At 40.9% G+C, this 16282-nt stretch overlaps 1 protein-coding gene across 14 annotated transcripts in view; it reads left to right on the top strand.

Moving 5' to 3' along the window:
- CDH4 (cadherin 4) overlaps positions 1-16282 on the top strand; it is a 1166202-nt gene that overhangs the window by 916345 nt on the left and 233575 nt on the right. For all 14 annotated transcript variants that reach the window (XM_042462689.1, XM_042462688.1, XM_042462685.1 and 11 more), the window contains one exon: positions 12294-12438. In XM_042462689.1, the coding sequence (XP_042318623.1) occupies positions 12294-12438 (145 nt within the window). The remainder of the gene's footprint in view (positions 1-12293; positions 12439-16282) is intronic.

The following is a 16282-nucleotide window of genomic DNA, read 5'->3' as shown; positions in this document are numbered from 1 at the left end:
GCTTGCATCCTTCTGAGGCTGCTAAAATGAGTACCCAGATTGTTGGGGGGCAATTAGCTTACAGTTGTAAACCACTTAGACACTGTTAGTTCAGTATGAAGCGGTATATAAATAAGCTGTTTTGTTTGATTGTGGAGATAAGAGTTCTATACTTAATTTTGCATCAACAACACACACACCCAAAAAAAACACTTTTTACGCAACACAGGGACCCACCATGATTATTTCTATGAATATTATCGCACTGGGGTTAAAACGTTCCCTGGTGCGTTCCAACGGGGGCGAGCACGGAGCATGATGGGAACATGATGGGGCCCAGAACACTATTTTACCGCACAGCGGAACGGCACTATCATTGCTGGGCGTTCCCATCGTGTTCCAATTGAGTTCCAGGGGATGCCATTTCTGGGAACTGTTTCAAAGCATCCCCAGAAATGGCGTCCCCTGGAACTCAATGAGAACACGATGGGAACGCCCGGCGGCAATGGCGGCATTCCGCTGTGTGGTAAAATCGCATTCTGGGCCCCATCGCGTTCCCGTCACGCTCCATGCTCACCCCTGTTAGAACACACTGGGGAACGTTTTAACCCTGGTGCGATAATCTTCCATGTGTCAAGGTCTGAACTGTGGGTGGCCTGGATTCCAAGTTGGGCTGCTGAGGCTGAGACTATGAATGATGAACTTAGACAATCTAATGGGCCAGAGGTAAGGTCAGGAAGCGGACCAAGGTCTAAGAACAGCAAGGAAGATGTCCAGGAGCCCAATGGGTCAGAGGGAAGAGGCAGAGTCAGGACACGGACAAAGGTCTAAACACAGCGAGACTAGCAAGGCAAGGAAAAATGCAACCAGAGCAGCTATAGCTAGCACATTGCTGTGGAAAGGGTTGAGAAGACAATACAGCCCTTAAATGGCTGTACCTCCAGCTACTCTGTGTGAACAGAGCCAGCTGGGCCTGCTGGCTTAGCCCTAATGCTTTCAGGACCTGCAGCTTGGGTCTGGTCCTGCAAAGACTTTGGCAGCAAGACTTAAGCAGCAAGAAGTCCCATCCTGAAATTACTTACATGAGTGGACTCTTACACCATGTCATTGAGGAGCAAGAGGAGGAATTAGAAGAGATTTATCTGTTCTTGGACATACTGCAGGGACATCATCTGCAAAGACCTCAGAGCTTACCATCTGTCCTCCTCCGTGATTAAGTCAAATTTAAAGCATCCAAATAGTGCAATCAGGGGTCACCCACCCATACTTTTCTCTCATCTTTTCCCCATCAATAAATCGCAATAGCCAGCCTCCTTATTAACCAGCGTACTTGTCCCATCAGTAAAATGTCATGGAGCCATCATTTGGCAATAGCTGGACAAGTGCGCTGGTTACGATTTACTAATGGGAGAACGATGGAAAAAAAGCAGGGGGTAAACCCCAACAGCATTATTTGGACACTTCAAATTTGAATTAATTACGGGAGGAGGACAAAAACCTCCCATGTGATAAGCTCCCTTCTGAGAAACAGCACTGAAATAGCAGCTTTAATTAAGTCTGGTTTTGAGGGGCTAGCAATGGGAAACGGAACAACAAAGACATAGCTACATGCCTAATGCACATTCCTCTATGCAGGATTTCTGTGTCAGATTGATACCTATAGTTATGAAACTGTGGTGTGAACCTTCTGTCTATTAACCTCTGAATAAAGGATCCAGCATCAGAAGATGCAAAGATTTTTTTTTTAAGTGTCCATGCCTTCCTGAGATACAAGTTGCATACCACAGAAAAATCATTGGAGTCTATGGATTTTAATTAATTCCATAGACAAACTGATAGTCTCTGGACTTAATTAAGTCCCAAGGCCAACAGCTTTTAATTAAGAGCAGATTTACAGACTCAGTCCAATTGTCAATCTAGACAAATATCCTTTTTCCAACAGTGGCCAGTAGCTTTCATTCCAGATGAAATCCACCACCTCATTACAGGACAATAACCATTCACTGAATGCTTATCTCTGGAGACTAGGCTTCAAATACCTGCTTGGTCATGGAAACCCACTGGGTGACCTTGGATAAGTCACACTGTCTCTGCTTCAGAGGAAGGCAATGGCAACCCCCCTCCGAAAAAATCTCGCCAGAAAATCCCATGACAGGTTTGCCTTAGGGTCCTCATAAGTCAGAAACGATAACACATACTGCATATAATATATAATATAATTAGTAATTTTTAATAATTCTTAAATCATCAAATACCATCCCTGTGTGTTTACTGATTTTGACTAGCATCTATGCTCAGTAGTTCCCCAATTATGTAAGAGGCATTTATTCATTAATGTCAAAGGGCATAGGTCATATTACTCTTGGGGGAGGGGGAAGTAATTGGCAGCTAGAATTAAAGTTGTTATCTTCAAACTGAAATGGTGACAGATTCCTTCCTGCTCTATCTTCAGCTCAGAAACTGCCTCCATTCTGAGATAAAGCAAAGGAGCAAAGCAGATATCTCATCCTTTCAGATCTGTCTCTGCTTCCCTCCCTCCCCTAGCCCAAAGTTTTAATTATATTTGATAGCTCTTGTTTGAAATCTCTAGGAGTTAAGTAATTTCTTCGCACTATAAGCCTATCGGCCTGTCACACACACCAAGTCCACATACATATGCATTTGCTCATGCTTTCCGCTCAAGCAAAAAGCAGTTCAGCAAACGAGCATCCTGTAATCTCACTTAAACCTGCTGCAGTGATACACTCAGACAAGCCCTGGGTGACACGTCTGTTAAATGGCTAATTTGTGTCATGAGTTAGGCTGGCAAGGGGGAAGTCCCGCAAGCAAAGGGCTGAGGAAGGCCAGCTAGGAAGGCCTGAGGGATTCAATCTTGGTAAGTTTCAGTACAGAGCCAAGAGCCTACACCGTGGTTGCATAACATACACTATGACATATGGACTTAGGCATAGATTGTGCTTCACAGATTTGTGCATCTGAAAGCACTTACTGTCCTGTTTTTGCCCTTGGGAAGCAAACCAGACACCCAATACAAAGGCTCAGCATCTCACAGAGATTTTGAAGTTTAAGTTCACCAATATGTCAGCTAAATAGAGGTAGTCCAGTCCCAGTCATTCACAGTTCAGTATTCAGACCAGGCAGGCAATCCAAATGTAATCCAGAAGACTCGGAAATCCAGGCACACAGTACAAGGTGAACAGGCAAACAGTATAGCTTCATCCACAAGAAAGGTTGGTTTTCAGCCAGCCTTGTCCAGAGGAGGTGCTGGATTTTTTCAGCCCACCTGGGTCTCATAGGTGTTCCGAATTGTAGCGTGCTTCATATACAAATGCTATTGTGAGGGTCTGCATCTTTCTCTGTCCTCATGTCTCTCCCCCAGGGTAGGTATTGTAAATCTGGTTCTTCCTCTAAGGACTGTGGCTTCTGGGAACTCTGCTCTTGTTACTGGAGCCTCTCCTCTTGTGGCTGCAGACCTCCTTGGACAAGCTGAAGATTCTCCATGTGTCCCTTACACAAGGAGGTATATAGGGATCCTGAATATAAAACAGTCACAAATGCATAACTCATAGGACCTTTACACACAAGGCACCAACCACGTGGATATCATTGCCCAAACATTTCCCAAATGCTCCAGAAGCACGGAGGTGGGATCATCCATTGCTCTTCTGAAACATAATGGAGGCATTTCTTTGTTCTTCTGTCAACGAATCGTTCACAGAGAAGACATTTTTGTAATAATGGAAGACCTTGTTATTACAAAAATGGCTTCTCCATGAATGATTCGTCGATGGAAGAACAGCAGAAGCGCTTCAGTGATGCTTCAGAAGCTCAACCGGCAATCCCACCTCTGCTCTTCTGGAGACTGTGGGCAATGTTTGGACTACGATTACCATGCGGTAAGTGCCTTGTGTGAAAAGGGCCTTATGCCCAGTACACATGGGCGCTTTGTGGCATAATGGCAGCGATTTTAGGGTTCGGGAGCATGCAGCAATGTACGGATGCCAGCATCATGGCAGCCTCCCATCCATATGGAGATGATGCCGCCGCCAGCATACAGGGACCAATGTCACTGGCAGGAAGAGGTGTCATGGTGGCACCCCTTCCTGCTTGCGATACCACAAAAAAAGAGGCAGCTTCTTTTTTGCTGTGCGTTGCCTCACAGTTTGGTTGCTGCGGCAACGCTGCATAACATTTCGCCGCCAGTGTGTACCAGCCCTATGTTACACATTCAGACCCAATCGTATTCCAGCTAGGCTGTTGTTGTTGTTATTATTTGAATGGCATACTCTGAGCAACAATGGCTGATGCTTAATGGTCATGCTTACTGGGGTCATTACTGTAACATCAGTGTTGCAACATCACCAGGTCCTTTAGCCTGTGAAATCACAAGTTCCTCATTCTCAAGTTTTGACTTTGAAATCTCAGGGCCTGGGATAATCCTGACCTAGCAACCCTAACATAATCTATGGAGTTAATATAGATTTCCATTGATCTGTTGGGTCTAATAAATGGATTTAGAGTGTTGTGACTTGATCTGTACCTGCTAGACTAATGTACAAAACAGAATTTAGTTAAATCACTTGTTTCCATATTTCTTGAGTGTTCCACTGCAGTACCCATAATCAAAATGCTTTTAAATGGAGAGAGTAAATGCATTTAGAAATGTATGCTTCAAGAAAAAATATGCATCTAAGAATATATATTTAACTGTTCACTTCCAGGATGTTGAACAGATTAAAGTAGAAAGAGGGTTGAATAAGTGAATGTATGTGAAAGTAGTTTAACTGGACATTGACTCCTTCTTGGAGATTAGTATTTGTTCTTATCAATCTCTAATAGCGTCTGGTGGGGCTGGTTTGCCATGAAACAGGTGCACAGATCATGAGATTTCTCTCTCTCTCTCTCATCATACACAAACACTTTGAGAGAGAGAGAGAGAGAGAGAGATGTAGCTGCAAATGAGTACCATATATACAGTACTTGCCTATAAGTCAACCTCATGTATAAATGGAGGGTAAGTTTTGGGGCCAAAATTATGAATAAGTTGAAGGTAAAATTTAGGAGCATATAACAAGGATCTAAAGGATGAAGCAAAGCAAAACAAAGTCAAAGAAGTTACAAAATTTCAGCAGACATAACTCTTTGTGCTCAATCTTAAGGCTGGATGGATGAAAGAGTGGGGGGCTCAGTGCTTCCAGAATAGGATATACCCCTTTCACCAGGGAATGGTTACTTCTTTTAAATAAGAGTTAAGATACAATGTTTGACCTAATTTTTTAGACTTGTATGTGAGTATATACAGTAATTTGTTCCAATGAGATCTAGAGCTGAAGTGTTTTATGCCTCCTTGGCCTGGTTGTTCCTTCTATCTATTCTTGGGGAGTGAAGATCCTTAAGGAAGCAGTTTACTGACACAGAGCCTAGAAAGCAGAATCCTTTTAGTGGTTTACATGTGCATATGTGTCTTAAAAGGTGCATATGTCTCATTTTGGATGGGGCTCAGGGGACTATTCTCAAACCTTCCCCTCAACAGCTTTCAATTCCTGGCAGGGGCTGTTGCTTCATACTGGTGAGGAGGGAAAGGAAAGAGGAACTCAGAAGAGGAAAAAGTAACTGGCCTTCATTCTGAGGGGAAGGAAAAGGACAGTGCATTCCAATACTCTCCAGTTGTTTCAATTTGGCAGGAACAACTCCAGTTAATCTTCTGTCATCTCACTTTTTCAGATGCTTTTAAAACGTCCTAGTTTCTCCCTCCTCCTATCCCTTCCTTCATTTATCCTCAGTTTGCTTAAATCGGTACAAACTGAGTCCAAAGTGCAAAAAGTAATTTGCACTTAATTAACTCTGCACGGGGGAGGGGAGACGATCTTGCCCTTCCCAGTAGGCTCAGGCAAAAGCAAACTGCTGCAGCCCTTCCTAGCTTGTGTGTTCTTCCTGTCATCTAGACCACATGTTGGTGTTGCTTGGCCATGCGTGTTCTAGTTTTCATCTCTGAAATATTGGAGGGAATGTATTGCATCTGGAAGAATACGTACCTTCATTTCTGTCCCCCTACAATCCCAGGCTCCTCTGAACGGCCTTGCTCTCCCTTTCCTTATTTTTACAGACCAGCAGCAATGACCTTCCTGGATAAGCAGCTAACAGGGTGGAAGAACACAGAACCATAAGAACAAGAGAATTATGCTATACCAGACTATGGGATCTCAACCTAGAGCAATTCTTTTTCTCAGCCAGTTCTCTCCAAGCTTCTAGCCAACGATGGCATTGTAATGAGGTGATGCCAGATTCTCAGAGGAGCCAAGCTTTGAGGGCATGTACTCCAGAGACTTAAACTCAAGAGTCTTTTGTACAGAGATCTTGTAGCACCTTTGAGACTAACTGAAATAAAGAAGTTGGCAGGCAGAATGGACTTCAGTCTACTTCCTCAGATGGATATAGTCTATTACTCAAGGTTCCTGGGTCTGAGAGGCAATGATTCAAACTGACCATGCTTTATCATCATGATTCTGGGATCTGTGTCAGACTCCAGTTTCTTTGTCTCCTGTGGTAATGGTCCAGTTGAATCAGAGCTGAGTTTGGGGGTCTTGATATGAGGAGTGATGCAAAGGAATGAGAAAAGTAAGTAAGGCATTCAAAGGTGAGAGGGTTTGAAGCTTAACCAGACAACAATCAGGCAATCTAGCAAGATCTAAAAGTATGAGGAAAAGTTATACCATGATTTGAAAAACCCAGCCAGATCTTTTGAATTGAAATTTAAAGCAAGGCTGGACAAGCCAAAATGGAATTCAAAGAGTAAACTGCTAAAAGTATGAGCTATGATGGTGATGCTGATACATTGTCAGGTATAACAATTGAGGACAGTAAGTAAGTTGGACATTAAATAGTAAGGTTTAAAGGAAAGAAGAAAAGGAAATTGCAGAGAAATCAAATGCAGTTTTGCATATCTTTTACATCAGGAAATGCTGAAGAAATAAACAGTACAACTGGTGCGTTGGTATTTCTTTCTTTCTGGGTAGTGCATCAGAAGAACCATGTCAAATACGAGTGACAAAGGATGACATTTTAAAATAAGAAATCATGGAGAATGTGGTGGCATTTAAGGATTATTAAAGAGTTCATATATGAAATTGCTGAACTATTAACTAAACATGCAACTTTTTTTAAAAAAACAAAACTCTGTTTCCTTACCTGATGGCTGAGAGTTAGCCAATGTAACACCAATTTATAAAAGGACCCAGGTGGGATCCAAGAAATTACAGGCTTGTCAAACTAACTGTTTCTCTGGGAAATTGGTCAAAAAGCATTATTAGAACCAGAATTGTTAAGCCTTAGAAAAATAAGCCTTCCTGAGGAAAAAATCCCAGCATGGCTTCTGCAAAGGGAAGCTTTGCTCCACTAGCTTTTTACATTTAGTTGTATTTTTCAAAACATTCCTCATCAGAGAAAACTAGCAGCTTTGGGATAAGAGGTAATGAACTCTCATGGTGCTGGTAACTGCTTTAGAAAAAGATACGCAGAGTGGAAGAAACCATGGACAGGTTTTCATGATGGAGGAAAATAAAAATATTTTAAATGCCCATATTTCTGCTTAAGGATGCAATTGGCAGCATCTTCTCTGGAAATAGTAGCAGAGGCACTGAAGAATCTACTAAGAATGTTGTGGCAAAGTAAAAGCAACAGCGCTTTAAAATGAAATAATAAAATCCTTCCTTTTTGTTCAGACAAAATGGCAGGTAAAGAAGGGAAGACATTAGAGATGTACAAATTTATCTGTGAGGTGGACAAAATGCACAGGGAGATGTTTTCCTTCCTTGCTGACAAAACTAGAATGCAGGCTAATCCAGTAAAGATGCATGGTTGGAGATTCAGGACAGACAAAAGCATACCCTCCAAATATCCTGATTTGGCAGGGACAGTCCCATTTAATCTTATGTCCTCCCATTTTCTAGCTGCTTTTAAAATGTCCCAGTTTCTCTCTCCTCTTTCCATTTTCCCTTTTTGTCCTCAGCTCACTTTAGTTGCTGCAAACTGAATTCAAAATGCAAAAGTCGTTTGCATTCTGCTAATTCAGTAGGGATGAGCAATAAGGGTGCAGAATCTTGCCCTTCCCTGTAGACTCAGGCAAGAGCAAAATGCTGCAGCACCTCCTAGCTTCTCTGTTCTCCCTTATTGATAACTTCTGACATTTTTACCACACTCTGATGTTGCTTGGCTGCATGTGTCCTTGTATTCATCTGTGAAATGTTGAAGAGTATATTGAAAAGGGTATACAAAAGAGTATACATGGAGCCAGCAGGATGTAGTGGTTTCAGCAATGGACTCTGACTATGGAGACCAGGGTTTCAATCTCAGGTCGGCCATGTTAAATCCACTGGGTGAGCTTTGGCGAGTCACAATCTCTCAGCCTTAGAGGATGGCAATGGCAAACCTCCTCTGACCAAATCTTGCCAAGAAAAGACCATGATAGAGTCACTTTAGGGCTACCATAAGTTGGAAATGATTTGAAGGTACATGACAACAGCAGCAGCAACAACACAAAAAGTGAGCACAACATACATAAACACATACTGGTAGAATTCAAAGATATAGCCATGTTAGTCTATAGAATCAGTACATAGAGAGATCTTGTAGCACCTTTGAGACTAAGTGAAAGAACTAAATTGGCATCATGAGCTTTTGTAGACTTCAGTCTACTTCCTCAGATACATTTGATGGAGTGGAAGCCAGGCACAGATATGTGTGTGTGTGTGTGTGTGTGTGTGTGTGTGTGTGTGTGCATGCATGCCATTGGTATGTGAGGATGTCAATTCAAATTATAAATCTTTTGTGTATGGAAATAAAGTTGCAGATCCAGTTTTAACAATGGTCGTTAGTGCACAAAGACATAGGTGCATGGAGATGAACTGGCAGATCTAGTTTTGCAATGGGACTAGCCTGTGGAGAGGAGAACAGATGAATGTAGGGCATCCCCATGCGGATGAGGTCAGATAGTGTTGAAGTGTGTGTAGTGTATCAGGAAACCATTTTCTTTGTTCAGTCCATTGCTGAGGGACTGTAGTTTGTGGATGAATTCCAGTTCTGCTGTTTCTCTTTCCAATCTACCTTAAGTAGTTCTTTTGTTTATGGATCACTGTTCTGAGGTCTGAGATGGAATGCCCAGGGAGACTGAAATGTTCTGCCACCGGTTTTTGTGTATTCCCATTCTTATTGTCTGATTTATGTCCATTCATCCTTTGGCTTGGGGACAAGCCTGTTTGCCCAATGTAGAGTACTGAAGGGCATTGCCAACACAGTGTGGCATAGATCACATTGAAGGATGAGCATGTGAAGGCCCCCCTAATATTGTGGGTGATACCATTAGGTCTTGTGATGACATTTCCTGGATAAATGTATGGGTAGAGTTGGCATCTTGGTTTGTGCAAGGCTTAGTACAGTACCTGTGTCACCATCTGTGTCATGTGTCATCCTGTAGGTGAGTACCTGTTTGAGGTTTGGAAGGTATCTGCAGGTGAGTAAAGGTCTTCCACCAAGAGTAGCTTTATTGTCCAGAATGGGTTGTAGTTCATTGATGGCACGCCTGAGTGGTCCCATTTGGGAGCTTTATGAGACCACTAGTGGAGTTCTGTCATTTTCCCTCTTCAATTTGTTCTGTAATAGATCAGTCCTGGGTACATGCCTTGCCTTGTTTATTTGTTTTTTCACTTCATGTGGTGGGTACTGTACTTTGAAGAATGCTTGTTGTAATTCCTTGAGTTTGGCATCCCTGTCTTGTGGGTCTGAACAGATGTGATTGTATTGGAAGGTTTGGCTGAAGACTATGGATCTAGTGGCATGTTCAGGGTGGAAGCTGGAGGTATATAAGTTTACGTGAATTTGAGATATAGTGTGGTGCTTATCTATCCATTTTGTAGCTGTACTGTGGTGTCCAGAAAGTAAACTTATTCAGTAGATAGTTCCAGGCTGGGTGAAAGTTGTTGAAACTCTTGTAGAATGACTTCAGTGAGTCCTCTCCATGAGTCCAGATTATAAAGATATCATCAGTGTACCTCAGGTAGAGGAGCAGTTTCTGGGTGCAGTGTTAAGGAAGTGTTGTTCTAGGTCAACCATGAAGATATTGGTGTATTGTGGTGCCATGCGTGTGTGCCCATGGCAGTGCCATTAGCTTGAAGATATATGTTGTTATCAAGGAAGAAGTAATTGTGTGTGAGAACAAACTGGCAGACCTTAGTGACTAGGTCGGATAGGTTCCCATGTGGAATGATATTCCTGATGGCTTGTAGTCCATTTTTGTGTTGGGTGGCTAAGATGGTGTTTTCTGGAAGCTTGTGGATGGATTGTATCTTCTGTAAGACGTCTGTGGTGTGCTTCACATTGCTGGGGGTGTTGGTGGCATATGGTTTAAGGATATTGTCCATATATTTGGAGGCACCAGTGCTGGAGATGAGGGTTGTCCAGGGTTGCCGTGTTTATGTATTTTGGGTAATACATAGAATGTGCCAGGTTGGGGCTCCTGGGGTGTGTTAATAAGCATTTGGTTTTGTGCCTCCATGGGAAGCTCCCTGGGCAAGCTGTGTAATTCCTTCTGGTCTTCCTCTGTGGGGTCGTTAGATAGGATTCTGTAAAATGTGGTGTTGGACAGATGGCTCTCAGGCTCCTGTATCTAGTCAGATCAGTCCATGATGATTACAGCTACTCCTTTGTCAGCCGATTTGATGACAACATACTGTGACATTCATTACCATGAGGTGTAATGCTGTCCACCAGTCTAAAAATGAGGCATATCCTTAGGGTATTAGATTATTCTCCTTATATTTGAAGATGAAAGTGATGGGAGGGGAGAATTACTGAAACTGGATGAAAAGTTTATTGATTTGGGAATGGACATACCAAATACTGTGTTTGTATCATAAGTGGTGTGAATCAATGTGTAACTGCTCTCCCTTTATTTCCTAATTTTTGTGATAATGGGAATGGTTACAAGGCTGCTCCTTCCTATCTGATAATGGTAATATTTGAAGGTTTAGCTCACTTTGGAGGACACAATTCCAATTCGTTCAGTTCTTCCTATGTCCAAGAGGTATAATGTTGACATGGGAAGGAGTTTTGGTGTGGAGATCCTCCCATGTGGCTCAGATATTCTGATGCTACCTTCATACTATGGAGAGGCATTGTTTATCATAAAGGTGATGCAAAAAAGCCTCTTTAGATGTAGTACAAAACACAACTTTATTTTATCTTATTTTTTGCAACAGATTTGTAGTGTCCTCAATTGAAATAACTTGCTGTGTTCAGTCTTAATAACTGTGTGAATAAAAACAAAATAGCAAATATGGAGAGGATTAAAAAGCTACCTACAAATAGTCAGAAAAACAAGCAATTTTCTGAGAAAATTGGAGAGACTCTCTTTAGGATGCAAAACAGATGGTGGCTCCAGAGAGGTGGTGTACACTCAACATTTGTATTGATAAAGTCTTGGCAGAAGAGAAGGTTTCATAAGTTTTCCATTCGTCTTGATTGATTGCTTTTACCTTTATTGTTACCAGATTTGGCTACAGTAAAAACATCTGTCTCTGCAAGACGTTTGCAGCTTTCCTAGATTTGGGCATTTGTTGATGTGGTGGCCTGTAAGAATGAGTAATCAATTGGTAATGCTGCCAAGTTATACATAATAAAATATTCTGGGATCCCACTGGGGCTTTAAAGTATGAAACTGCATCCCCCTCCCTGGGTTTTGAAAAATTCAAAATAGAAAATATGCACCAAAGTTGCTTTCCCACCCCATGAATAATGCAGTTCACAATTTTCAAAGAACTTCCAAAAAGCAATTTTAAAAAGGTCATTAAAATTGTACAAGTCATAAAGGTACACATATTTATATAAACTAAAATTGGTTGAATAGCTTCATTATAGAATAACCATCTCAACCTTCTACAATTGTGGGATTTATGAGTCCTAATGGTAGCAAATTTATTTATTGATTTGATTTGTATGTCCCCTTACCAAAGTCAGCTTCCAGAAATACACTTTAAAAATAGAACAATATTTTTTAAAACAAAACGAAAACATCACATCAAGCCATAGAAAATTATTTGAAAGATATACAAAGTTTGAAAAGAAAGGTAAAAATGTCCCAATAAGAAAGCTTCCCTGCGTATACATTGAAAGCCTGCTTAAACGAAAAGGAGGGAGTTCCAAAGGGTGGATTTAAGGAAATTAAGAGTTTAAGTAATAAGATGCAACATGTTTTCTTTCAAAATGGTCTCTTCTATCACTAACATAAAGTTCTTTTTTCTTCTTTTCTTATTTCTTAACAGCTTCGAGCACATGCAGTTGATATGAATGGAAATAAAGTGGAAAACCCCATTGACCTCTACATCTATGTCATTGACATGAATGACAACAGGCCAGAGTTCATAAATCAAGTTTATAACGGATCTGTTGATGAAGGATCTAAACCAGGTATAGTAAGAATTGCTCATAGGACTGTTGCAGATCCTTAATTAATTAAATGGTGTGTGATATCATGTTCTCTGCTCTTCCTTGGTTCTCAGGAGCTATTGGTTATTTCTGTTCTGAGCATATGTAGCAGTTTTTGGAGCCCCTTGGGTAATGCAATGGCAACCCCTCTCAGAAGAAACCTGTCAAGCAAACCCTATGCCATAAGTATAAATTACTTGGAGATGCACAACAGCAAGATAAAACCCTTCCAGACTCCCCAGGGTGATCCTTTTCTGATCTTTCTTGGACATTTCCAAGAAAGATGATTCCACTTCTAAACAGGTTTCAAGAGACGTTTGCCTAATGTAATAATGCACCTCATATAAATTCCACAATGCATCTGAGGAAATAGACCTAAGTCTACAAAAGCTTCTTTTTAAAAAATTCCTTTTAACTCATGCAATTCCCATCCAACAATGTCAGTTTTTAAAAAAGTTTTTACCCCCCAAAATGGAAGAAAAATTAGTAAATGGGCTGCTTGGGAATAATTGGGGGAGGGGGGTAGGGGGAGAGAAGGAGACACTGACACCATGGAACTGGAAATAATGGTACAACCCAAGCAGCAAGGTTTCACACCGGGGCATTTGTACTATTGATGGCTCATTGATCTGTCCCCCCCCCCCATTGAAAATGGACACCCTCATCATGGCTGGGGGATGCATCAACTATTGGTCGGAGGCAGCATTATGTACTTTTTACTGACAATGCCACATTTTTCTAGGTGTAATCGCAGTTTTAAAGCTGCATGAAGTAATCTCCTTTGGCTCAAAAGGGCTACAAGTTCCCTTTGCATGCTAATATTTCAGACTCATATGGCTATACTGTATCTCTGAATAAAATACACCCATATCTCAAAAACTGAACTTTTGACCACTTCTGCTTCTGTGTATTTCAAATTTTTGGCAATTTGACTATCCACCAGAGAATCCTGGGGCAGAAATGTGAACCCTAAAAACACTGCAGATGTCCACTCCTATGTTAGAACGATATTTGAAAAACAGGATGGGATGTGGAGTTCCAGAAACAGGACACATTCATGTCTCAAATATAAAAGTGGTTATTGCCATCACAGCTAAATGGAACCTCTGTGTTCAGAAGTAGCACTTCTATGAGTAATGATGCTCGGGATAGACAAAAAAAGAAATGAGGTCCACAGTTATATGCTGTCTGGCAAGAGTGGAGAAATTTTAGTCCTCCAAATGTTTTAGCGCCCCATATCCCTTACAATTGACCATGGAAGCCAGGATGACTAAATCAAAGCTGTCATACTTTGGCCACATCATGATGAAATCATTAAGAAAGGCAATGATACTAGGAAAGATGGAAAGTAGTAGAAAGAAAGGAAGAGCACATGCCAGATCAGGGAGGACACAGGCCTGGGCCTGCAGGACCAGGGAAGAGAGGTTCAGGACATGAGGGTCTTGCAGAAGTCTCATCCACAGGATCACCATGAGTCGAAATTGACTGAAGGGCTGTTGACAAAAACAACAACCTTTCACAGTGCACTATTGTGCAGTAGGTGTCTCTGCTGTGCATCTTGTGTGGTACCCAATTGGGCATTATTTACCTAAGACTGCCATATGTTTTTGATTCACACTAGTGATTCCTAAAATACTTTTTTGAAATTTTATTTCTCCTGAAATAAAACCCATTGAATGCAGTGGAGTTTCTTAGTCACAAGTAACTTCAATACCACTGATTTCAGAGTGCCTGCTCTAGGTAAAACCAACTCTGGATTTAGCTCAGATTTTTCTAAAAGCAGCTTTGAAATCCAAAGAGTTGGCATGCAGATGTTTTTTATTATTATTTTTTTAAAAAAACTGGTAATGCCAACCCATGCTTCTCTTCATATTTGTGCATTTTATTTAATTTAACTCTTTTTACTCTGCTATATCACCCTATTTACAAGATTTTGTCATTCCTCCATAATATTGGCTGTCATTGCTATTCAGTGTTGCTACAGTTGGAATATGTCAAAGAAGAAAATTCATCTTAGCCAAAGTATTTATTTTTAGGAGTGTGAGCCTCTCCATAAAGGGAGGCTTCAGTTTTGTTATCCATCTGATTCTTCTTCTGTTTTTTAATTTCCAATTTCTTACAATGCAATTGATTTCATTCTTCTACATTAATAGAAAATAATAACTTCCCAAATAAAGTGTTATAGGTTTTTTGGAGTTTTCAGGCTATGTGCCCATGTTCTAGAAGAGTTTCTTCCTGCCGTTTCGCCAGCATCTGTGGCTGGCATCTTCAGAGAATGCTTTGCCTGGAAAAACTGGGTGTATATATACTGTGTGAGCCTGGGAATGCAGGAGTGATTTGCATGTGTATTGTTCTGTGTTGATGGCTGGCTCCGCCTGGCTGATAATGCAAACAAGGATTGCAATTAGCCAGACCTTAATCCCCCATCGTTGCCTCCTCATCCCAGGCTGAGGCCAGCCATCAACACAGAACAATACACATGCAAATCACTCCTGCATTCCCAGGCTCACACAGTATATATACCACCCAATTTTTCCAGGCAAAGCACTCTCTGAAGATGCCAGCCACAGATGCTGGCGAAACGGCAGGAAGAAACTCTTCTAGAACATGGCCACATAGCTCGAAAAAAACCACAAAAAACTATGGATGCCGGCCATGAAAGCCTTCGACTTCACAAAGTGTTATAGTATTCTGATAATGAAAATCTGCCTTAATCTCATTAACCCTATTTTTTGTTGATATAGACCAAATTTCAGTAATTTGAAATAGATTACTGATTTTGAACCCTGCAATTCTGTGCTCATCTCTATTTATGATCTTTTGTTAAAAAAAATAAGGATTTCTTAATGTATCTTCATTAACGTCTACCTCATGAAAATGCTTCAGTACCATTTCCACCTCTCTATTGAGGTCAATTGCCTAAGTGATCCTTTTTAACAATCTGTCTATGTTCTTTAGTTGAGAGAAACTGTTAACTTCATATCCTTCAAAATATGACCACCTGCACTGAAGTAAATCGATTACATGCACTAATTAGTCCCTTAAATTAATTTGCATGATCAAAATAAGAGAGCTAATTGACTGCAGACTTCAGCTGTTAACAGCCTTAATAATAATGAAGGTGGAGGAACTCTGGGTTTTTTAAAAAGAGAGCAGGAGGGAGAGAGAAATGTAGGTTATTTTCATGAACAGCAGGAAACTTGGTGTAAAATCTAAATCTCAGGGTAGCCTTAATGAGGTTCTTTTCCCTGGATAAATTTGTCTTCTGCCCTTGTTTACCTGGTGGACAGGTTAAATATCAATGACTTTGGGATTGTGTCAGCAAACATTTGTCATAATGTGTCCACTGCCTGAGGTAGTTACCATATATATATATATATATATATATATATATATATATATATATATATATATATATATATATATATGAAAGGACACTATTTTTAACAAGAGGAATTGGATTGGGGATTGATTGCATTTCCACCTAGTACAGTGATAAGCTATGCAAACACAGACAAAGAGTTTTGACTTGTGTCTTGAGTGAATGGGACTGCATCATTTGGTTTATTTTTCGGTGGGATTTATACCTGGCCAAAGCTTGGGAAGGGGGCTTTTCACACTGCAACTCCCAGAATCCCCTAGCCAGCCCAGCTCTCAAGAAACTTACCACACAAAAAAATGTTAGGTTTACCCTAATGTCACCATAAGTTAGAAATGACTTGAAGGCACACAACAGCAAGAAGCTCCACAAGCCGGCCTATAAATGTACCAGAGTAAGATGATAGAAAGGATTGTACTATTTCAGCTTCAAGCAGGAGAGGGTTCT

The sequence above is a fragment of the Sceloporus undulatus genome, chromosome 4 (assembly GCF_019175285.1).
Source record: "Sceloporus undulatus isolate JIND9_A2432 ecotype Alabama chromosome 4, SceUnd_v1.1, whole genome shotgun sequence".
NCBI lineage: Eukaryota > Metazoa > Chordata > Lepidosauria > Squamata > Phrynosomatidae > Sceloporus > Sceloporus undulatus.
The sequence above is the reverse complement of the archived record's forward strand: the minus strand, read 5'-3'. Positions and strand labels throughout refer to the sequence as shown.